At 41.9% G+C, this 23,892-nt stretch overlaps 1 protein-coding gene across 2 annotated transcripts; it reads right to left on the bottom strand.

Annotated features, from left to right (window-relative positions):
- Positions 1–3,211: 3,211 nt before the first annotated feature.
- On the bottom strand, positions 3,212–19,777 carry LRRC34 (leucine rich repeat containing 34). 2 transcript variants are annotated; one of them, XM_072752253.1, is made up of 11 exons: positions 19,645–19,777; positions 16,843–16,957; positions 16,223–16,341; positions 16,058–16,122; positions 14,795–14,878; positions 13,249–13,377; positions 11,483–11,578; positions 8,595–8,749; positions 7,857–8,012; positions 7,215–7,341; positions 3,212–6,080 (listed from the first exon to the last, which is right to left on the bottom strand). In XM_072752253.1, exons 1-11 carry the CDS (start codon positions 19,751–19,753, stop codon positions 5,877–5,879), a joined length of 1,359 nt encoding a protein of 452 aa, XP_072608354.1. In that variant the 5' UTR covers positions 19,754–19,777; the 3' UTR covers positions 3,212–5,876. The 2 variants fall into 2 exon arrangements, with proteins under 2 accessions (XP_072608354.1, XP_072608355.1); XM_072752254.1 differs by lacking the exon at positions 16,843–16,957 and having other exon boundaries at positions 19,645–19,765.
- Between the last annotated feature and the right edge of the window lie 4,115 nt (positions 19,778–23,892).

Genomic DNA, 23,892 nt, shown 5'->3' with positions numbered 1-23,892 from the left:
TTTTCTTTTAAGAGTTTTGTGGTTTCAGGTCTTTTACATTTAGGTCTTTAACCCATTTTGAGTTTACTTTTGTGTATCGCTTAAGAAAGTGGTCCTGTTTTCCCAAGACCATTTATTGAAGAGACTGTCTTTTCTCCATTGTGTATTCTTGCCTCCTTTGTCATAGGTTAATTAACGATATCAACATGGGGTTTTTTCCTCAACTCTCAGTTCTATTCCATTCATCTAGGTGTTGGTTTTTGTGCCAGTACCATATGTTTTAATTACTACAGCTTTGTTGCATAGTTTGAAATCTCAGATTGTGATATGTCAAGATTGCTTCAGTTATTCAGGGTCTTAAGTGGTTCCATTCAAATTTTAGGATTTTTCTTTTCTAGTTACGTGAAAAATACCATTAGTATTTTGATAAGGATTGCATTAATTCTGTAGATTGCTTTGGGTAGTATGGACGTTTTAACAATATTAAGTCTTCTGTGAATCTTTCCATTGTTTGTGTTGTCCTCAATTTCTTTCATCAATGTCTTTTTTTTTTTTTAACCTTAATTTTTTTTAAGAAAGCTCTACACCCAAAGTGGGACTCAAACTCACAAGAGTCACACGCTCTTCTGACTGAGCCAGACAGGCACCCCAGTATTTTAATTCTTTTTGATAACAGTTGTTTATAGGACTGTTTTCTTAATTTTCTGCTGTTTGTTATTAGTGTACAGGAATGCAATAGATATCTATATATTGTGTATCCTGCAACTTAACTGAATTCATTTATTCTAATAATTTTTTGGTGGAGTCTTTAGTGTTTTCTATAATTAGTATCGTCTGCAAATTGACAGTTTTACTTCTTCCTTACCAATTCAGATGCCTTTTATTTTTGTCTGAGTGCTATGGCTAGGACTTCTAGTACATATTGAGTCTAAGTGGTGAAAGTGGACATACTCGTTTCTGATCATAGGGGAAAACTTTCAGCTTTTTACCATTATGATGTTAGCTTTGGGTTTGTCATTTATGTCTTTTATTCTGTTGAGGGATGTTCCTTCTGTGCCCACTTTGAGTTTTTATCATCAATGGATGTTCAGTTTTCATCCTTTTTCCTTCATCTACTGAGATGATCAAATGACTTTTATCCTTCATATTGTTAATGTATATCATGTCAGTTGATTTGCAGGTATTGAAACATTACATCCCTGGAATAAATATGACTTGATCATAGTGAATGATCTTGTAATGTATTTTTTTTAATTCTGTTCACTAAAATATTTTATCGAGGATCTTTGCATTTATGTTCATCAGGAATTAATGGCTTATAGTTTACTTTTTTTTTTTTTTTTTTTGGTAGTCTCTTTGGTGTTGATGTCAGGATAATGCTGACGTCATAGAATGAATTTTGGAGAACTTCTCCCTCTTCTATTTTTGGGGATAGCCTGAGGATAGGTATAAACATTTCTTTAAAATATTTGGTAGAATTCCCCTGTGAAGTCATCTGATCCTGGATTTTTGTTGGGAGTTTTTTAAATCACTGGTCCGATTTTGTTACTAGTAATTGGCCTGTTTAGATTTTCTATTTCTTCTTGATTCAGTTGGAAGATTGTATGTTTTTAGAAAGTCTGCTTCTTCTAGGTTGTCCACTTTCTTGGCATATAGTTTTTTGTAGTAATTGCTTTTTTTTTTTGTATTTTTATGGTGTCAGTTTTAACTTATTTTTCATTTCTGATTTTGAGGGTTTTTTTATTAGTCTGGCTAAAGTTTTATCAATTTTGTTTATCTTTTCAAAGAACCAACTCTTTGTCTCATTGATCTTCTCTGTTGTTTTTTAGTCTCTATTTCATTTATTTCCACTCTAATCTTTACTATATCCTTTCTTCCACTGACTGTCGGCTTTGTTGGTACTTCGGTTTCTAGTTCCTTTAGATGTAAGGCTAGATTGTTTAAAATGTTTCTTGAGGTAGGCCTATATCACTATACATTTCCCTCTTAGAAATGCTTTTGCAGGATGCATGGGCGGCTTAGTGGTTGAGCGTCTGCCTTTGGCTCAGGACGTGATCCTGGGGTCCTGGTATCGAGTCCCACATCACACTCCTTGCAGGGAGCCTGCTTCTCCCTCTACCTGTGTGTCTCTGCCTGTCTCTGTGTCTCTCATGAATAAATAAATAACATCCTAAAAATGCTTTTGCTGTGTCCTAAAGATTTTGAACTGTAGTGTTTCCATTTTTATTTGTCTCCAAGTAGTTTTGATTTCTTGTTTCTTTGTTGATCATTGGTTGCTTAGTAACATACTGTTTAGCTTTAAGGTATTTTGTGTTTCTTCCAGTTTTCTTGTAATTGATTTCTGTCTAGTTTCATACTGTTATGGTGGGAAAAGATGCTTGATAGGATTTCAGTCTTCATAGACTTGTTTTATGGCCTACCATGTGATCTGTCCTGGAGAATGTTCCATGAACACTTGAATAGATATTCTGCTGTTTTAGGGTGGAAAATTCTGTGTATATCTTTTAAGTCCATCTGGCCTAATGTGTCATTCAAAACCACTGTTTCCTTACTGATTTTCTGTCTTGGCCATTTATCCATTGATTTAAGCAGGTGTTAAAGCCCTCTACTATTACTGTGTTATTGTCAATTTCTCCCTTTAGGTCTGTTAATATTTGCTTTGTATATTTAGATGGCACTCCTAAGTTGGATGCACAGATACTTATATCCTGTTAGTGAATTGATTCTTTTATCATTATTTAATGACCTTTTTCTTTTTACAGTCTTGTTTTAAAGTCTGTTTTACCTGATATGAGTATGGGGGTATGAGTATTAGTAGCCCCAACATTCCTTCTGCCTCTGTTTGCATGGAAGATCTTTTTCCATCCCTTTACTTTCAGTCTGTATGCATCTTTAGGTCTGAAGTGAGTCTATTGTAGGCAAGCATATAGATGGGTCTTATTTTTTTTATCCATTCCGTCACCTTATATCTTTTCCTTGGAGCATTTAGTTCATTTAAAGTAATTATTGATAGGTGTGTACTTCATACCATTTTGTTGCTTTCTGGTTATTTTTTGTAGTTCTCTCTTCCCTTGTGATTGGTTCCTTTCTCTTTTTCTGTATCTATTACAGGTTTTTGGTTTGTGGTTACCATGGGGTTCATGTGGAACACACTATGTGTATATCAGTTTATATTGAGATCATAGTCTTTTTAGTTCTTTAGAAGCACTAAATTTTCATTCCCTTCTTCCTGTTTTATGTATATGATACCATATTTTACCTCTTTTTGGTATATCCCTTGACTAATTTTTACAGATATAATTGATCCTACTGCTTTTATTTTAACCTCCTTACTAGGCTTATGAGTTTTAGATCTACCTTAATTATGTGTTTGCTTTTACTGGGAAATTTTCTCCTCTCATAACTTTCTTCTATTGTGGCCTTTTCTTTCCACTTAAAGAATTTCCTTTAAAAAATATTAAAGATTTTATTTATTTATTCATGAGAGACACAGAGAGAGGCAGGCTTCCTGTGGGGAGCCTGATGCCAGACTCAATCCTCAGACCTGGGGATCACACCCGGAGCCAAAGGCAGATGCTTAACCACTGAGGCATCCTGCAGAAGCATTTCTAAGGGGGAAATGTATAGTGATACAGGCCTACCTCAAGAGACAAGGGCATTTTAAACAATCTAACCTTACATCTAAAGGAAGTAGAAGAACCACCTTGTAAAGCTAGTTTAGTGGTGATGAACTCCTTTGTCTGGGACACTCTCTCTCCTTCAACTCTGAGTGATAATCTTGCTGAATAGAGTATTCTTGGTTGCAGGGTTTGTTTGTTTTTTCTTTCAGCACTTTGATTATGCCATTCCCTGCTAGCCAATGGAGTTCCTGCTGAAAATGAGTGCATAGCCTTAGGGAGTTTCCCATGTATGTAACTGTTTGCTTTTCTCTTGCCTTTGGGATTCTCTAATTTTTGCCATTTTAATTATGTGTCTTGGTGTGCACCTCCTTGGGTTCATCTTAAGGCTCTCCTTATTTCTTGCATCTAAAGGTCCATTTCATTCCTCAGGTTAAGGAAGTTTTCAGCTGTTATTTCTTCAAGTAAGTTTTTTGTCCCCCTTCTTTCGTCTCCTGGGATCCCTATATAATGCAAATGTTCACACACTTGATATGTCACAGAGGTCCCCTTAACCTAAATTTTAATTTTTGCTGTTCAGCTTGGATGTTTTCCATTAGCCTGTCTTCCATATCACTGGCATGTTTTTCTGTATCCTCTAATCCACTGATTTCCTCTAGCATATTTTTAATTTTAGTTATTCTGTTCCTCAGCTCTGACTAGTTTTTATTTTATATCTCTTTTGTTGAAGTTCTGAGTTCATTCATTCTTCTCTCAAGTCTGGTGACTATCTTTCTGACCATGACCTTAAACTCTTTTGGGCATATTGCTTATCTTTCATTTAGCTCTTTTTCTGTGGTTTCACTTTCTTTTGTTTGGGACATATTCCTGTGTCTCCTCATTTTGTCTCTTTCTAGGAATTAGGTCAGCTGCTTTTCCTGGATGTTGTGGCCTTGTGTAGAAGGGGGTACTGTGGTTTCCTGCAACGCAGTCCTCCTGGTCACCAGAACCTGTTGTGGTCGAGCCATGACTGATGCTAGCATGCTGGTGGATGACGCTAGCCCTCTACTCCACTGGCTACAATGATCATCCTCTAGTGTTGAGGGTACATTGGTGGGCAGAGCTTTTTCCTTGCACAGCTGGCTAGTAAGCCCCACTGCAGCCTCTAAAGCATACAGACAGGGCCAGCCCTCTGTCTGCAGTGATCTACTTTGCCTACTGTGTGCTCACTGGTGGGCAGGGCTTGCCTCCCATGTGGCTGGCTGTGAGACTTGGTCACAGTAGCTGGGGGTTTATTAGTCGGCAGAGCTGGCCCTTAGGTGCCTCTGTGACTGCTGCAGACACACTGAGGGGTAGGGCTTGCTCTCTAGCCAGCTGAGAAGCCTAGCTGTAGGAGCTGTGTGTACAGTGGTATGTGGGGTTAGCTCCCCATGGCAGGAATTGGTATGGAGAGGTGCCTGCCACAGGGGGCAGGTTAGACAGGGCATGGCACACAGTGCTAACAAGGTAAGTGGAGAATGTTAACTGGCTTCTACAAGTGTCTGGCTGCCTAGGCTGGGAGAAGGCGAGAAAAATGGCATCCACCAGCTCTTTCATTCCTGGAGAAAGCTCCTGTATTTCCTGCCCTTCCTGTACACATCCTAAAACAAGTCAGTAAATCTCCCTCACGTATATCCCAGGCACTTTTCAAACTGCTGCTTCTGTGCTCTGTATCGGGCCTAGTTATTTGGTGTGCTGGCTTTTAAAGGGTGGTCACTTCCTATGGCCTTTCCTATGGCCCTCCAGCTCTCCACTGAGCGTGGAGTTAAGCCACACTGATTTTCAAAGCCAGACATTGTAGAGACTGGTCTTCTCAGTCCAACTCCCCAGGGCCAGGGGTGTCCATTGTGGAATGTCTCCTCCTTGTGAGGCCCTCACCTTTGTGAGTAGTCACTCCAGGGGTTTAATTCCTTATGGTATCTTTGTCCCTCTTACCCTTTTTGATGTGACCTTGTCTCTACACCTGGCTGGCTACACCTGGCTGTGGAAGATCTTTTGGCCAGTCCTGGTTTTCAAGTGAGTTGTACTATGTGTAGCAATTTGCCTCCATGTGTCCATGGTGGGGAAGTGAATTCAGGGTTCTCCTTCTCTGCCATTTTCCCTCTCCTGTAAAATTGCTTTTAGAAAATTATGCGAAGTCATTTTAATATAGTTGTATCTTTTACACATTTGAAAAAAGTAATGTTCTAAATTATGAAAGAAAAATTTAATAGGCAATAAAATATTAAGGTAAGACAATGTGTAAATATTATTTTAGTTTTTTCATAGATGTCCACCTACTGGTACAAGAGTAAAACCTGCATTAGCTGAGTGCCTGCAAGCTGCTCCATAAGTTGGCCTCCAGTAATAATGCCTTTTAAGGCCATTCGAGACTTCTGCAAGATACACATGTCCATCCACCACATATGCCTCCACGTCTGTATTGTCTGGTTTTAGACGGCCCATTTGCATTAACTCTGAATATGCCTAGGATTTTTAAGAAGAGAAAAACCTATCATTAAGAAAATTGTTCAATTATCAAAATGAATAAGCTTGCAAAAATTAGAAATAAGTTTTAAGGTATTTTGTTTTATGACTCCGAGAATTAACAATTCTCTGTATTCCCGATTTTGTGGGCCAAGGATCCCATGATCAAAATTTTCAAGTCCTACAGGAGTTCTTAAATGAAGGAGGAAAGAGTTGTAAATGCCCTTGAAAATAAAACAATATACATTTCTCAGAAAAATAACCAGATTTTGGCATACAGCTGTATGGAGCTCATGAACTCCCTGAAGCTGCTTTATAGACTAAGGCTAACAGACAATTTCCATAGTATTAGACATTGGCCTGGCTGGTAGCCCAATTCCAAATTCATTGTAGAATTTTCTTTGCATATCTCTTACGGGTCCTTGGTATCTTTGTAAGGGTGTCACACAAACATGTTAAAATGGTTGGCCAATAAGGTTAGGAGTATAAAGAAAGGCAAATATTTACAGAGTGTAAAAGATTTAAAATTTTAGTTGCTTTCTACTCCAGTTTGTCATTATGCCAAACTCAGTTTCTATTGTGTAGAATATGTTTTTCTGAAATCAGGGGTTTAAGTAGTATATCTTATTACTCTTTTTAGAGATGGAATTTTGGATTGTCTTTGCAAATTGAGAATTTTAGCATCTTCATTCTTTCCAAATAAAAACTACTTGTTACAATACTTTTTGTTTGGAAAGTAGTATCAAGGGCTCTATTTATAAGCAACATATAAAAGCACTCACACTATATGTCTCCAAATTCCATGTCTTGGTTTAATTATTGGGCAGCAGATTGGAGATTGTGCTGCATCAAATAGAATAAATCAACTAATTTTTAAAATGTTTTAACTTTGGAGGAATTAGGACTGTATGATTCAGTGATCTTTACACCAATATGTAGTATTTGATATCTTCTGCTATTTCAACCACAAAACTTTCCAGTGGTTAATTTTTAGGACTTAGGTTAAAATTTATCAAAACTACAGTGTCTTACTATATTTTGGAATCATTTCTAAGGCCACCTGTGAATGTCTGATATTATAGAGAAGACCCCAGAAAAAGCCTCTGTGAAGAAGAAAAAAAAAATAAAACTTACCACACATGTAGCCTCATCAAATTTGTTTCCCCAAATGTAGACATTTGAGAGGGTGGGGTTTATTTTCATTGACTGCGAAAGTGCAACAAGTCCTTCTCCCTCTATGTTGTTGCTGACTACTGACAGCCTATGAAAAACAAGTAGTAGTAATCCTGGAAACCAATACATACATCCACAAAGAGGATGCATAAATAGATACTTAAAAGTAGTGCTAATTAAAATCTAAGAAACTTCGTTTCCTAAGTGGATGTTTCATGTATGTAGAAAAGCTACATACCAGAAACCCAGTCTGTTTTAGATCATTCAGTAAACATTTGGGTGGATTACAAATACACCTTTCAGGATAAAGTCATCTGTAGTATTTTCTTTGATTATTTTTTATCTTGGTCATAATGAATGATTATAATTTTTCTATAGAATTCAGGATACTGTAGGAGGTAAGAATTTTCTCATTCTTAAGCAGTCATGACTAGAATCAATCTAATTTTAAATAGACATTACTTTTGAAAAAGAAATTGAAATGTCTAATGTCTGTTTAGAAACTTTTCATATTTCATCATGGATCTTGAGTTTTAAGAGGGTTGGGGTTACTATTTTAAATGTTTAAGTTTTTCTCATTGATGAAATATAAACCATACTAACGCTTTAAGACTCCTGTTGTATGAAGCAAGAGTTTCACTGAGATACTTTGCTCCTGCATTTTCTATTCTGTTAAAAGAAAGATCTAGTACTTCCAGGGTAGTATTGGTTTTCAGTACATCAGCCAAATACACCATTCCATCACGAGTTATTTTATTGCTGGGAAGGGAAAAATACATGGTTACATTTGAAATATGAAGTATTCTTTTATTCATAAAGATTAACATGCTTCAAAACTGTTGTATAGAACATTACTTTCTAGTTTAGTAAAGATTTTTCTTAAAGATTTATTTATTTATTCATTATAGACATAGAAAGAGGCAGAGACACAGGCAGAGGGAGAAGCAGGCTCCATGCAGGGAGCCCTACATGGGACTCGATCCCAGGACTCCAGGATTGCGCCCTGGGCCAAAGACAGGCACCAAACCTCTGAGCCACCCAGGGATCCCCTCTAATTTAGTAAAGATTTTAATCACTCAGTTTCCAAAAAAGTTAACGAAAATTTGCTATAAAAGGTTGCTTCCATTCTAGTTTACTCCTGATTAAACTGCTCATTCACATTGTTAGGAGATAGAATATCAGTTGAAACTAAATACTAAAGCTTATTAGGACAAAAAGTTGACAACGGTGGTTGTATTTTCTGGTCTTTGAATTAGTGTCTAACAGTGTGTCATATGTACTGTGAACATTTACATAGATTATTCCCAGGACTTCTGGATTAATGTATTAATAATCACTTACCAGCTGACATCAAGGTAGCGTAGGCTTCCATTTAGATACAGTGCATCACATAACTGTTTTATACCACAGTTTTTTACATTATGCTTACACATGTGTAGTTCAACAAGGCAGTGATTTTCTTTCAACATGTGGCCTAGATGAACTGTGGACTCTTCCTAAAAATAGGTAAAATCTTTTTCTAAAATACATTTTGAAGCTGTACGTGTTTATTCCAAACACATGCTTAGTTATTTAAATTAGCTTTTTAAAAAGGTATCAATTAAGACTATTAGTCTATAGTTTGTTTTGGCTTGGCTTTTTTTTTTTTTTTGGCTTGGCTTTTAAGAAAAATCAATTTTGCCACAAATGATGCTTTAGAATTTTAAAAACCACTGTATTTGCAAAGTACAGTGACCTAAATGATGTAAAAGAGGCTGGTTTTAAAAAGTCTTAATTCTGGGCGTGATCCTGGAGACTTGGGATCGAGTCCCACATCAGGCTCCCTGCATGGAGCCTGCTTCTCCCTCTGCTGTGTCTCTGCCTCTCTCTCTCTCTCATGAATAAATAAATGGAATCTTTTAAAAAAAATTTTAATAAGTCTCATAATTCTAAACAATAAAAGTTGGTCCCATGATGTATTGCACATGTTAAGTTCCCTTATTGCTGTCTTCGCAAGAGTTTCTAAATGTTTCTTAAACCCTCATATGTTGCTGAACTTCTCGATCTCTACTCTTTACAGACAAAATACAAAGATGTTTCTCAGTGTTGATTCTATTTTTAAAATATACTCATTAGTCCTGTACTATCTAGTACTTCTCTTTTATAATCATCCCAAATTTCTAAATGTGTTGTACTGTTCTAGTCACTGGAAGACTTATTTTTAATTCCAAAATCTGTTTCCAGGCAAAAAGTATATAACCTCAATGAGGATTTGAATACTAAGCACTTTTAAGTTGTTAACAAAGTCAAAGTAGGTCTTAAAACTAATGGGTCAGTATTTTATGGTAAGGAGAAGCCCTCTTGACTGCTGCATTTTTTTTTTTTTTCTAAGTAAGCTCCATGCCTGGCATATGGAGCCCAGTGCAGGGCTTGAACTCACAACCCTGAGGATCAAGACCTGAGCAGAGATCAAGAGTTGGATGCTTAACCAACTGAGCCACCCAGGTGCCCCGAGACTGCTATATATATATTAAAAGTCACTGAAAATTCTGATCACGAACACAGATAACTATGTATGCTCATATTATTGTCTTCTACATAATAACTCAGAAAAACTACAAAAGTTAAATGAAACCACACAGCAGTAGCAGATAGTACATGAGTTTTGTAATGAAAAGTATATGAGTTACATAATTAAACTATCCAAATACTAGCTTTATACTAGCTGCCTGACTTTGGGCAAATTATTTCATCTAGCTTAGTCTCCGTTTCCTTTTCTGTAAGTTAGATAAAATTGTACTTCCCCTCACAGAATTAACAAAAAAGTACCTGGCACAAAATAACTGTTCTATAGAACACTGCATTTTTTTATTCAGTATTCCATAATCCTATATCTGATTTAAACTTCTGCTGACATTGGAAAAAGTACACCCAAAGGGAAGCTATAGTTTGGGATCTTAACAAATGAAAATTGACCACTTGGGGGGTGGGCAGTATTGCTCTGCATGGTGCCTGGAACAGAAAACAGGATATATATTTGTGTTTTATGCTTTGATTGCAATTTTTTTTTTTTAAGGTCAAGAAGTTTGGTTGTAGGACCACCCTTGTTAAGGAAAGGAACTAGAATCAGAAATAGTAAAGGGTTTTTTTTTAGATCCATTTGCCAAGTTTGACAATTTGCCTAGTATGGCACCTGGCATTCATATTTTTCCATGCTCCTTCAAATAGTGAAATGTAATTCCTTAAATAGGTTTGCAGGCTTATGTTTGGGAATGGCAAAGTGTGAAGCACCACACAAGAAGTCTACTCCACAGCCACTGAAGAGACTAGTACTCCCAGGGATAGAATGGAGGGTGGCTGCCTTGTAGAGGAGTAGGAAGCATGCTAGAGTTTAGCTGACTCCTAGAAGCACCAGGCTGAGACCTGAGAAAGGCCTTGGGCTTCTCATAACTATTCTCAGATTTGGGAATGACACCACTTGACATGCTTTAAAAAAAAAGGAATCGTGCTTCCAATGTGATTTCATATAGTTTAACATACTTCCTTGAGACTTTAATCCAGAAAATTTTGATTTAGTCTTCAAATCTGATGTCCTTAATCTGAGAACCTTCTCTGCAACATCTCCTAAAAATCATGTTAAGAACCAAAGCAGCCCTGAAAGCAGGTACCATGTTTTTAGTCCATCTTGTGTCCAGCGTGCAGCTTAGCTATAGGATCAAGTCTAGACTTTGCAGGTTGCTCTTCGTATACAGTTTTTGTTTTTAAGTTTTTAAGATTTATTTATTCATGAGAGACACAGAGATATAGGCAGAGGGAGAAATAGGCTTCCCCACGGGGAGCCTGATGTGGGACTTGATCCTAGGACCCCAGGATCACGCCCTGAGTTGGAGGCAGACTCAACCACCACGCCACCAGACATCCCTACTCAGGATTTCAAAAACGGTTTAGTAATACCAATATAACAACAAAACAATTCACACTGAGTTCTTACACTCCAGTCTTTAAAACTTTGTCTTGATTACTTTGCTGCTTTACAGGTTTACTCACTGTTAATCTGAGTTCACAAGGGGGGAAAAAAAAAGACCTGGTTTACTGCTTAAATACGTAACATCTAAAATCATAATTTAACTCCATTTTTCTTCAAAATAAATTTTCGTAAACGCAGTAAATTCTAAAAATATGAACCTTGACATAACCTTCAATTTATTCACATGTAGTAATATTAAGCTCTCATCACTTTGAATACATACCTGTTCACCATACAGTATAGGTCGGTTTAGGTTTATTCCCTTAATTGTTTGGTTTTGAGTTAGGACTGTAGCAAATGCTATCACACTTTGCATTCCCTAGAAACAGTAAATTCATTAAGGAAATTGATGAAGTATATAACCTCCCTATTTCAAAATCAGTAATTTAGATTTGAAGAAATAAACTCTTAAATTATAAACCCTGAATTATAGTTTGGTCAAACTAGCAATGAATTGTTACTATGTTATGTTCTCTTCCCCTTCCCTAAAATCTGTAAGACAGAAGAGGAGCTCTTAAAGTTTCAGGATCCATTTCCTATGGTGTTCACTTCTGGGTTTGCTCCTAAGCCCTCAGGGTTCTGTGGGCTGCAGACCTCAGATGCCCAGACACGCAAAGCCCAGCTAGGGCTCTACACCACTCACACACCCTCGTGCAAGCATTCTATGTGCATACTCGTACTTCGGGTGTATGTGGTGGGAAAGGTTACTAATCACCTTTTTCACGGCTTCCACACGGTTCCCTCTTGACCACCTGGGAAAGGCCTCATTCCCCCATTTCTATGGTGGACCCCACCACACACACCCAGGTGTTGTGCCAGAAAACCTGGGCCTCCTCACTGCCCATCTATTCACCCTCACATGCAATTAATCAGTTAAGTCTTAGAGATCGTCTCCACAAGAGGTCTCAGGTTAGCCGTCTGCCCCCACCCCAGCCCCGTACTCACGACGCCTATAGTAACTTCCTAAGTGGTAAGTGAGCTTCCTCTTTCCACCCTCTAGTGCCCCAGAAGCCAGAGTGATCTTTTTGAAGGACCATTAGATCATGTAAGCCCTCAAAGCCTTATGATACGTATTTATAATATGACCCCCTCTTCCCCTGGCCTTGACCCACAGCCCATACAATGTTGCTGGATCTGGCCTCTGCAGACCTCTCACCTTCACGTTGAGATACTCTTAACTCCCTTGGTCTAGCCATTCTGGCTTTTCAGTTCTTAAAACCCGCCAGGCTTGACATTTCATTATTCATATACGTCTCATGATTTTTGCGGTATTTGTCAGTTTTACTATTTACTTAGTAGTTTTCTGTTAAATCACTCACTTTTTCCAATTTTAAAGCTCTATCACTACCAGAAATGGAAAACTGTAATTTCTCAAAATAGAAAGCATCTGTAAAATACAGATAAAATACAACAGTAGTAAAATTACCTCAATCCATAATAGCATTGTAACCCATACCACGCTATTTTAGAGTCTGTGTGTGCTGGACCCCTGCCTGGAATGTTGTGCCATGGACCCTCTTCCAAGGCAGTTTTTTCTCATCCTTCATGACTCGTAACTATTATGTCCTCAAATATTAGGCAACTGTCCTATCATGCATATTACCTCCTTCCAAATGGAGTACTTGGCCATCTTTGTAGCACTTTTCTCTTTATCGATAGAATAAATTAGAACTAGAATATAGGTTTTCTAATGAAGTAGCAGTTGTTTAATTAAACAGTCTTTAAAAATCCCATTTAGATTAAGAAGGGTTATAGATAGAGGCTTAGGAACAATTTTATTCTAGGCATTCCTCTATAGTATTATTTAATACAATCTGATTTTTTTAATAGCACCATTATGTCTAATAGTAAAAAAAACTTGTGATATTTAGGGACAAGTTTATTCATTCATAAGACTGTTATTTAGCTGGTCTCTTTAACGGTTCCCTATCCTGGTTTCCAAGAATGATGCAGTACCTGGGTGATTTTTCTCATAAGTATTTTACTCACCAGATCACAGTCACCCAGATCTAACTTTTCTAAAGATGAATTAATTTGCAGCATTGCAGCAAAAAACATTCCACCTTTATTTTCAATCTTGTTTCCAGTCATTCTGAGGTATTTCAGAGTTGTATTCTTCTGAAAAGGAAAAGAATCAAAACTTCATTAAATTCTTCTTCCACAGAATTGTCTTTTGATTACATAAGTTAGGAGACTATTACTATTTGCAAACTCATCAATTTTTCATGAAGATAGAATAGGCTGTACTCTTTAAAGGTAAATATTGTTTCCCAATAAGAGATGAAAAAAATCCAGCTTATTTTTGTAGTGTCAGGATTCCCAGGAAACCGATGCCGAAACAATGCCTAGTAAATGATGCAAATCTTAATTAATTTTCCTTTCAGTGGGAAATCTATACATTTGTTTTCTAAAAAAATTATACCGCTTTTTAAAATTGTGAAATTCATATAACCCACAATTAACCATTTTAAAGTGTATAATTCACTGGTTTTTAATAAAGTCACAATGTTACACAGCCATCACCTAGCTAGTTCCAAAATACTTTCATCACCCCCTCACCCCCCACAAAAGAAGACCCTGAACTATTAAGCAATCACTCCATATTCTACCTGTATTACTTTTTATTTTTCAAGATTTTATTTATTCATGAGAGACACACACAGAGAGAGAGAGAGACGCAGAGACACAGGCAGAGGGAGGAGCAGGCTCCATGCAGGGAGTCTGACGTGGGACTTGATCCGGGACTCCAGGATCACACCCTGGTTAGAAGGCAGACCCTTAAACCGCTGAGCCACCCAGGCTGCCCTCCCTGTATTACTTTTAAAGGAATGTAATTTCTCAGACACTTGCAAAGTTTAACTCCCCATTCCACTCCTTTCACTATTCTTTCACAAAGAAAGACGTTTTCTAATATTCACACGGAAGTCTGCAAATATTGACAGGACATTATTATAGACAAAAAGTGGAAACCCAAACATCCTTAACTGATGCATGAATAGGATATATCCAAACAAGGGAATATTATTCAGCAGTAAAGAAGGAATGAAGTTCGTTACAATACGGATGAACCTTGAAAGTATTAAGCCGGTCACAAAAGACTACATATTGTAAGAGTCCATTTATGTGAAATGTCCAGAATAGGCAATCTATAGATGGAATATAGATTAGTGACTGCCAGGGGCTGGGGAGTGAAAGAAGCATGGAGAAGTGAAAGAAGTATTGCTAATGGGTGCAGAGCTGCTTTTTTGGGATAAAAATGTTCTAAAAACAGTGATGGTCACACAATTCTGAATATACAAAAACCTACTGAACACCTTCAAATTTTCATGGAAAATTTTTATGTGAATTATCTTAATAAAGCTATTTTTTAAAGAAGTTCAAAAGTGTTCATGTAAGGTTACATTTAAATAAATTGAAGTGTAATGAAAATACACATTTGCACAAGTTCATAATAACATTTGACCCTGTTAATTACAAGCTATCAGAAGGTAAAATTCCCAAGGAAAATATTAGTTTGAGGTCTATAAATGCTTACATGTAGTGCTTTAGCAATCAGTTCTCCACCTTCGGGCCCAATATCATTAAACATAAGATTTAAGTAAATGAGTTTATGTTGTTTCTGTAATAAGAGAAAACAAGCTATTACACAGGTAATTATGAGGAAAAAAATATCAGTATAGGAGCTGCTTAATTTAAGTAAAAGTATTTACCTCCAAGGAAAATCTTTGTAACATAGAAAATCTGAAAGTCCAACAAAACAAACTACCATTGAGGGGTGGGGGGTGGGGAGGGTGTAAATGACCATTCTCATTTAAACATAACTGCAAAATAATTGAAAGAAAAAGATTATTCTATTTTGATTGATGATTCAAAGTACGAATGTCCTTTATATATTTAACTGTTCAGGTTTGCAAAAGAGGACTCAGGAGCTCTAGGTACCAACAATCTGATAACACACACAAGTGGGTTTTCAGTGTTTTTTTTTTTTTTAATATTTTATTTATTTGACAGGACTTAAGCAGGGGAAGCTGCAGGCAGAAGTAGAGAGAGAAGCAGGCTCCCTGCTGAGCAGGAAGCATGATAGGGGCTCCATCCCAGGACCCTGGGACCAAAGGCAGACACTGAACCGACTGAGCCCCCAGGTGCCCCTTTTCAGTATTTCAAGTGTTATAAATACAGTGCAAGTCAGGACCCTGGACATTTTGCGAAACTAGCATTTTTGTGTGTGTGCCCCTAGTCTAGGGGGTTTCACTGTAAACAAAACTAAGAACATTTTGATGATTTTTGCAGCATTTTGTACTTGCTGAGAATAAATTAGTTCATATTCTTTTTTAAATCTTCACTCTACTGCTCTGCACCATCTCACGAATATGCAAGATCATGTTAAAGCTCATTGGAAGCACATTTAGCAGTTGGGACAAGTAGGTAGGAACTTAAAGAGCTAACTAACTTAAGAGGTATCAAATGATACAGGCTGCTTTAAACATTTTAACTGAAAATACAGACATATACCCATATTTTCCAATCTTCTGATGTTGAAACAAAGCCTTAAAGTACACCTACTCTGATTGGTGGAGCAGGCTGGTTTTTTTTGGTTTTTGTTTTTTTTACCTCTTTCTTAAATAAAATGCAACCTTAATGCAGCATTTCAGCAGGGACATCTCCAAAGTGAAGTCTGCAATAAAGGGTTAACTTAGCAGGCTTGGGGTGCTCAAACCCTGCACCTTCCAAAGGACTGGTTCTTCACTGACTTCTGGAAGAAAACAAAGAGAACTAAGAACATTTTGTAGTAAAATACCTGGAGCAGTCTTGCAGCATAGTATGCACCAACGTCACTTATGAGGTTATATCTAACATCCAAACCTGAAGAACACAGATGAATAGAGACGGATATTCCATATACTGAATAATTAAAATCAGGAAAATGAAAGCAAGAGGCAATGATTGTTAGGGAGACATATACCATTAATATATAGATTCTTCTTTAAAATTCTGGAAAGAATCCAAAAATCTTCACATGTTACTCTTTCTACTGGCATTAAGCAACTGTTACCAGCAATGTTTAATGTGAGTCCTTCCAATCTGTTAAAGTACAAAAAAGAAACCCAATAAAGAAATGAGTACTTTTTTCTTCCCCCGTAAACAGTAACATCATGAATAGCATTTACTGAAACCAGGTATGTATCACAATACAGATTTATACCAAGTAACTTAAGACTACTGAATATTCTGCAGATTTTGTAAATAGTTTTACACTATATAATTTTTTCTCACAAAAAAAAAAAAGGTATCTCTACTTGATAATGACATCAAAGACTTCAATGATTTTCATAAGTAAATCCAGCTCACAGGAATTCAGGACAAATCTGAAGGAGAGCGCTGGTCTAGTGCTCTTCCCCGTACTCCACTACCCTCAAGGCCAACTAACCGCGTCCATCATCTACTTCCCCAAATCAAAGGGTATGTGTGTCCATTTTAATAAGCATTTGCAAATCATCTTAAACAAATCACTCAGTATTGCAAGGTTTTCACACAGATCCAATGTCAGTGGATATTATGTAATCAAGTATTTGTCTTCCTTACCCCTTTTCAATTTCTTTATCCACTTCTTGGAGCTTATGCAATATAAAATAGTTAATTTTCTGGGACTTTTCCACACATAGATTATAATAATTCTCCTGGAGATGGCCAATAATTTCTGGAGATTTTGAAAGATAAGTACATTGCTCTTCATCACTTAGAAATTATACCAGGACCTTTCCTGTCCCCCTCCCACCCACCCACCCCCAATTGCACTTCTTTCAAAGATATGAATGTGTGTGTGTGTATAGAGTCAGGGGTGAGGAAGAAAAGGAGATAGAATTAAGAATAGAGAAAGGAAGATGGAATTGGGAATAAAAATGCTGTCTGGAGAAGCATGCACTGAGGGTGGGCAGACACTAACTTGCAAGTGGCACAAGGGAAAAACTGGTCCTGGTAGCTGAGGAAAGGGATATTCAAAGAAATTATTTTGTTCAAAACCACACAGCTAATAAGGGCAGAGTATAAAAACAGACTCCAAAGCCTCTTTTTGCCACCTTGGGTTAGGGTGACTCACAGGTTTTGGTTTTTATTTTTTTTCCCCATGACTTCAAATAAAGACATTTTTATCAGAGAGTCTAAACTCTAAAAGGATCCGAAAAATCACCAAGTCCCAGAAGCTTCTTAGATGCCCTCTACACCATCCTTGAATATAGCTCTGGCGGTTCCTCCTAACACTGAGTTGAAGCCTGGCTCATAGAAGCTCTTTGCCCTCCCGGCCTTCCATTACCTCTTTGTAAAGCTTGATTCTTCTCTGTTCGGTCCTTAATAAAGACAACACAAACAAAGCAGGAGTTGAAATCTCCTTCCTCTGTTATGCCTGCAGCTTTCCTTAACGGCCTTACTGTTTTTGGTATTAATTTAAAAGGATCTTTTGCATTCTGGGGTGGAATCTATGTTAGCAGCACATACCACTATCTTTGTTTTTTGTCCTATCTTTTGTATAGGTCTCTTAAAACAAACGAACAAAAACAAAAAACAAAAACAAAAACAAAAAACAATCTGCTCAGAGATCTCACTACTCAACCATCCTGGTGTCTTCAGGAGCCAACCTCTGAGTCTCTGCATCTCAAGAGATATCCTTGTGAGTAGATTTGTGCACTACATGAACTCAAGAGTTTGCTAAACAAATTTACAAAACAAGATTAAAAAAAAAAAAGATTTTATTTACTCATGAGAGACACAGAGAGAGGCTGAGACATTGGCAGAGAGAGAAGCAGGCTCCATGCAGGGAGCCGGATGCGGGACTTGATCCTGGGACTCCCGGGTAACGACCCGAGCCAAATGTAGACGCTCAACCCCTGAGCCACCCAGGTGTCCACAAAACAGGATTTAAAATGAGGAACATTGACAGAAAAAAATAAAATAAAATAAAATAAAATAAAATAAAATAAGGAACATTAAAAAATGAAAGCAGTAAACTTTTCTTAATAGTTTTTAAAAATAACCTTTAAGAAATTAACCCACTTATTCCAGACAACTTGGAAATTTCAAATTCAAAAGCAGCTAAGTATCAGCAATCCCCTTGCTAAAGAACCATTACAACGGAGGCTCACGTGGAATTCAACCTATAAAATGCTACTTCAATAGCAAACAGATCTCGAAGGAATTTACTTGTTGGAGCTGGGATCCCACTGGGCTTCTTTCTTCCCTTTCTGGCTCCTACCTTCCTCGGTATTCAAAAGAGAAGAGGGGCAGCCGGGGTGGCTCAGTGGTTCAGCGCTGCCTTGGGCCCAGGGCGTGACCCCGGGGTCCTGGGATCGAGTCCTGCAGTCAGGCTCCCTGCATGGGGCCTGCTTCTCCCTCTGTGTCTCTGCTTCTCTCTCTGTGTCTCTCATGAATAAATAAGTAAAATCTTAAAAAATAAAAATGAAAAAGGAGAAGACTGCCCTGAGAATCCCTGAGGTTCAGTGCCCGCCCTCAGCGGGCCGCAGCATACCCGAGGCCTGCAGAAGAAACGTGTCAGACTTGAACTCCTTGCTTCTCTGAGCGAAGGAATCTTCCACTACAACCTGAATGGGGCTAAAGAAAGTCACGAGAAGATTCTTATTACCTGACCACGGGCTTAAAGTATTTAAAAGTTTCTGCTCTATTTTCCCTGCTGTGCTCCCTTGACTTAAAATTCACCTGTTGCAACGTCAGGATTCTAGGGCACCAGTAGCTTATTTCCGGTATTCCTATCAGGGGAGCAGTACCAAGTCCGGCCTCACCCTGCCAGGAAAGCTAAAACTAGGACTAACCAGTTGCACAAGAAAATAGCAAGAGCCTGACTCAGACGTCCCTCTTCATCCGTGCCGGTCTCGTATTCCAAGTACCTTTCACCTGGTAGCACGTTTTACATTTTCTAAAGAAAGGGCTCATTTTGCAGGTGGCCGCGCACGCCCTTCTGCGCTGGAGCAGCCCAGGCCCAGGAGGCTCAGGGCGGAGCACGACGCCCATCTCAAGCTTGCTTGCTTGCTTGTTTGTTTGTTTGTTTATTATTTAGCTTTAAGTGAAGATCTTAGACCGGGGGGTGGTGGCAGGCCTGGGGGGGGTGTCGCAGGGCCACACGGGGGGAGGCTGCGGGCGCGGAGCCCAGGGGCCAGGGCAGCTCCGGAGGCCGGCAGGGCTGCTCGCGGCTGCAGGCCCAGGCACGCGCTTCCCGCCCAGCACCGAGCCCCGACGGCGGCCGCCCGCAGGGCCCCGGGGAGGGGGGGCCCTGGCGCTCCCGGGGCACCTCCCGGTCCCCGGCTCCGCGGAGGGGCTGCTGCGGCGCCCCTGGCACTCCCGAGGCCCGCGGCCGCCCGGGGGCGCCCTAATCCTTACCAGTACCGCCAGCCAGCGCCCAGGACGGGGCCGCGGTCGCGGCGGGGGCGGGGGCGGGGGGCAGAGGCGGGGGCCCGCCCGCGGCGCCCTCGCTGCCGCCGTCCCACATCCTCCGTCCCGGTTCCCGCGCCGCGCCGACGCGTTGTCATGGCGACCGCGCGCATGCGCCTGCGCGCCCCAGGCCGCCCGCCCGCCGGGGCTGCGACCACGCGGCTCCCGAGCGCCCCCTGCAGCCCGCGGCCCGCGGTGGCGGTCGGGCCCCGAGGCCTGGGTGGACGCGGGCCGCGGGCTGCGGGGCTCCTCGCTCACGCCGACCGCCTGCAGGTGCCCCAGGCCCGGACGATGACCGCAGGGGACGGCGGCCCGGGCGTGATCCTGGGGACCGGGGGTCGAGCCCCGCGTCGGGCTCCCTGCATGGAGCCTGCTGCTCTGCCGCTCTCTCCTTCTGTGTCTCATGAATGAATAAATAAAATCTTAAAAAAAAAGAAAAAGAAAAAGAAAATAAGTTCCCGAGGTTTGGGGCGCACGGCCGGGGGCCCGGGGCCGGGGCTACAAAGACGATTATGACACAGCGTCCTCCCCAAAGTGTGCAGGTCCCTGCGGGGCCCAGCGGGCAGCGCCGGCTCGGAGGGGGCCCGGGGCTAAGGGAGCCTCGCGGAGGGCGGCGCGTCAGGGAGGCCTTCCTGGAGGAGGAGGCTCCCGGACCGGCCCCAGCGATCTCCCCGCCTCCCGCACCCCAGGGCGGCACTGCGGGGCGCAGCCGGGACGCGCAGGTACTTGGATGTCCAGCCCCGAGGTGGGCGCAGGTGGGGCCGGGTGCGTCCCGAGGAGCACGGCTGGCAGGTGTGGGAGCCCCCCCCCCCCCCGGAGCCGCCGGTGCAGATGGAAGGCGGCGGGCTGAGGCCGCTGCACCTGCGCCCCCAGAGAGGCCCAGCGAGGCTGGACTTGGGACCAGCCCAGCCGTCCTTACAGGGCCGCTGCTCGGCCGCGGGTGGGAGCGCAGGAGGGAGGAGGGAAGGAAAGGGCTTGGGTTGGGGCAGCCCGGCCAGGCCACGAGGGAGGCGTTGAGAGAAGCAGAAGGGAAGGCCCGCAAGGGAAGCCCGGAGGCTTCTGCCCCCAGTCAGAGGTGGAGACCCCGAGGGCCCGGACCTCTGTCCTTGGCACCCCGAGAGCCAGGGGTCTCTTGACACCCTGCGTAGCCTTTCAAGCCTCGCCTGCATCATTTCAGGCTGAACATGACTAGAAAATACTGTTTTCATTTACTCCATGTGCTACCAACAAAGCGGAGGGTAGCCTGGAACACTAAAGCATGAGCGGGGGCACCCCCCCGCCCAGCACCCAGCGCCCCAAGCACCCTCAGGATATTTGGAGTTGAGTAGAGGAAAGTCAAGAAGGGCTCAGATTTATTCGCTGCTGTCCTAGGGGAAAGGAGCGGTACTCTAAGCGAGCAAGAGGCACCAAGCACTTTTGTTCCTGAGGGTGACCAGCAAACAGGGCCACCTGCTTTCAACCCGTCACACAGCCCTTAAAGCACTGTTCTGCAGCGGAGCAGTGTTGGCACAGAACTACCCCCTCTGTGTCCAAATGCAGACCAAATAGGATGGTCAAAAAAGAAATACTGACCCCCTGTACAACTCATTTCCATCAGTACATTTTTCATTAACCCAATGATTTCCAGATGGAGGAGAGATGTAATTTTTTTTTAATTTTTTAAAAAAATTCTCCCCTTGAGAATCACTGGCTGGGGGTAGGTAGCGAGGTCGGGGAAACGGGTTGCTGAGCTGGCTTCCAGGAAACTTCAGTGGATTCACTGGGGGCTTATGTGTCAAGAACCCAGAGTGGAGGTCTAGCTGGACTCTCAGCCGTCCTGAAGTCAGAACCGAAGGGAATACATGAGGGTGTATGGTCCCCATTCTTCTTCTTTTTAAAATATTTTATTTATTTATTCATGATAAACACACACGCACGCACACACAGGCAGAGGAAGAAGCAGGCTCCATGCAGGGAGCCTGATGCAGGACTCGATCCCAAGACTCCAGGATCACGCCCTGGGCTGAAGGCAGGCCCTAAACCACAGAGCCACCCAGGCTGCCCAGTAGTTGTATTTTTATATAAGTAACTTAATAGACAGGTCTTGGACTATGGTTTTATAGAAGATCCAGAAATATTTTTTAAATGTTTCTTTTATTGTAACTATTTAAAAAGCCAACAGCATGAGGTTTCATTATAATCTAAGGAAGTCCTGTCTTGAGGAAACACAATAGGGTCTAGGTAAATGGTTTCCCGCTGACATGGAGCTAGAACCTAAAAGAATCTGGGAGAAGCAGTGTTTAACAGGCCCCTTGGCTATTTTCCCCAGCTAAGCCGCTGGCAGGTGCCAGGCCCAGCAGAGCCCTGGTCGGATTCCTGCTGGGTGTCTCTTGGCTTCTGGCGGAGAAAGTCGTGTCATGGAAAAGCTGGGCGGGAACGGATAGAGGGGACGGATAGAGGGGGACCCAGTGGTCGAGAAGCTTAGTCCTTCTGGTCTGAGGAGCCGGGAAAGTCCACCAGCGGTCAGCGCCTCACCGCGTGCTCATCCCGCAGCAGTTTGCAAAACCACATTCTAAAAGGGGGGAAAGAAGAGCTTTGCCTGTGAATGACTAGATCTATAGTTTGGGGGTGCACGTGGAGGAATGAGGGGCAGAAACATTTCTGAAACGGGGTAAAATGCCATTTCGAGTCTATTGAAAGAAGACAAGTCCTGGGAAGCTCATTGAGATGCGTAGTTTGGGGACAACAGGGGGAGGGGGGGTGCCCGGAGCAGCCCAAGCTCAGGGGTCAGGCCGAACCCCTCTCCAGGGTCACTGGCCTGGGTGCTCAGGGACAGAGGCTCGGGGCGGTGCTGCGGCTTCCTGGCCCCCGGCTCTGAACACAGCGCACCAAGGGCACCCTGAGGCCCTGCACCCTGAGTGGGCGTCCTGAGGTCCTGCACCCCGAGTGGGCATCCTGAGGCCCCTGCGGACCCCGAGTGGGCGCCCTGAGGCCTCTGAACCCCGAGTGGGCCCTGAGGCCCCACACCCTGAGTGGGCATCCTGAGGTCCTGCACCCCGAGTGGGCACCCTGAGGCCTCTGTGGACCCCGAGTGGGTGCCCTGAGGCCTCTGCACCCCGAGTGGGCACAGACCCTCCAGCAGGAGGGCTCAGTCCCCCAGGGCTACTGCCACTTGGGGTACCTGTCACCAGGCCCTACAAGTCAGGGGCTCCCGCAGCTCCCTCCTGAGGTTCAGTCATTTGCCTTAACGGTTTCCAGAACTCAGAACAGTGCTCTAAAACCTACGAGTCAGAAACCCTCAAGTGGAAGAGCCGCCTGTGGGGAGAGGGCGCAGGCCTCCTTGATGTGCTCAAGGCCCCAAAGCCCTCCCAGCCCCGCCGTCTGGGGGATTTCTAGAGGTTCCCTTCCGAGGCCACGCTGGCCTAAATCACTGGCCACTGGGGATTAACTCAACCTCCAGCCCCGAACGTTCCACCCGCCTCGACCCGCAGGTCTCCCTCTGGCCCCGGCCCAGCTCCAGGAGGCTCTCTGGGGCCTCAGGAGAGTGACCCAGTTAAAAGGACTCGGGTGTACTTGGTTTGGGGCTTAGTAGGAAGAGCAAAAGGCCCTCTTCTCCAAACCCTCAGAAAATACCAAAGGATTTAGAAGCTCTTGTATCAAGAACTTGGGGACAAAAGACCAAATATATATTTAATGCTGTCTCACAACATCAGACCCAGAACCTGCCTTATTATTGGTTGAGCCTTTTAGACTTTCCCACACCCCTGCTAAAAACCGAAATTTGCTTGCATAAAAGTTTTCCATTTAGCCTCAGTATTACCTGAGAGAAGACTTAAGCCTCTTTCCTAGGATTTTAGTCTCCCAGACATTTTTATCAAAGCAAAGGGTGTTCCCATGACCGTTACATGGTTCTCCAGTCCTGGGCATATGGAGTTTTTCGGCTTGTCTGTGTCAGAGGGAGAAGATCAACCAGGTGGAGCTTTAGGTAAAATCTTGAAATTATTTTGACTAGAAGTGGTTCTTTATGCTTATCGGGGAGTCATGCTAACCTCAGGACCCTAATCTTATCTATCCAGTTGGTGTCTAATCAGACTTGGAAACAAATGTCCACCAACACTTGATATAAATGTAAGAGAGATGATCATTTTCCTAAATGGTTTTCTCAGGCATCAAAAATCACACAAAAAAAGGGTTAATTATTAAACTACCCAAACCCTG

Source organism: Vulpes vulpes, chromosome 3, assembly GCF_048418805.1.
Source record: "Vulpes vulpes isolate BD-2025 chromosome 3, VulVul3, whole genome shotgun sequence".
NCBI lineage: Eukaryota > Metazoa > Chordata > Mammalia > Carnivora > Canidae > Vulpes > Vulpes vulpes.
This window is presented reverse-complemented; position numbering and strand designations above follow the sequence as displayed.

What these genes read in the sequence shown, in the direction of transcription:
- LRRC34 (XM_072752253.1), bottom strand. Translation starts at nt 19,753, where the DNA reads ATGTGGGACGGCGGCAGCGAGGGCGCCGCGGGCGGGCCCCCGCCTCTG. An exon ending in GGCGCTGGCTGGCGGTACTG is followed by an intron (nt 16,958 to 19,644) that starts GTAAGGATTAGG and finishes CAAAATCTCCAG; the next exon opens with AAATTATTGGCCATCTCCAG. An exon ending in GAAGAATCTATATATTAATG is followed by an intron (nt 16,123 to 16,222) that starts GTATATGTCTCC and finishes TGTGTTCTTCAG; the next exon opens with GTTTGGATGTTAGATATAAC.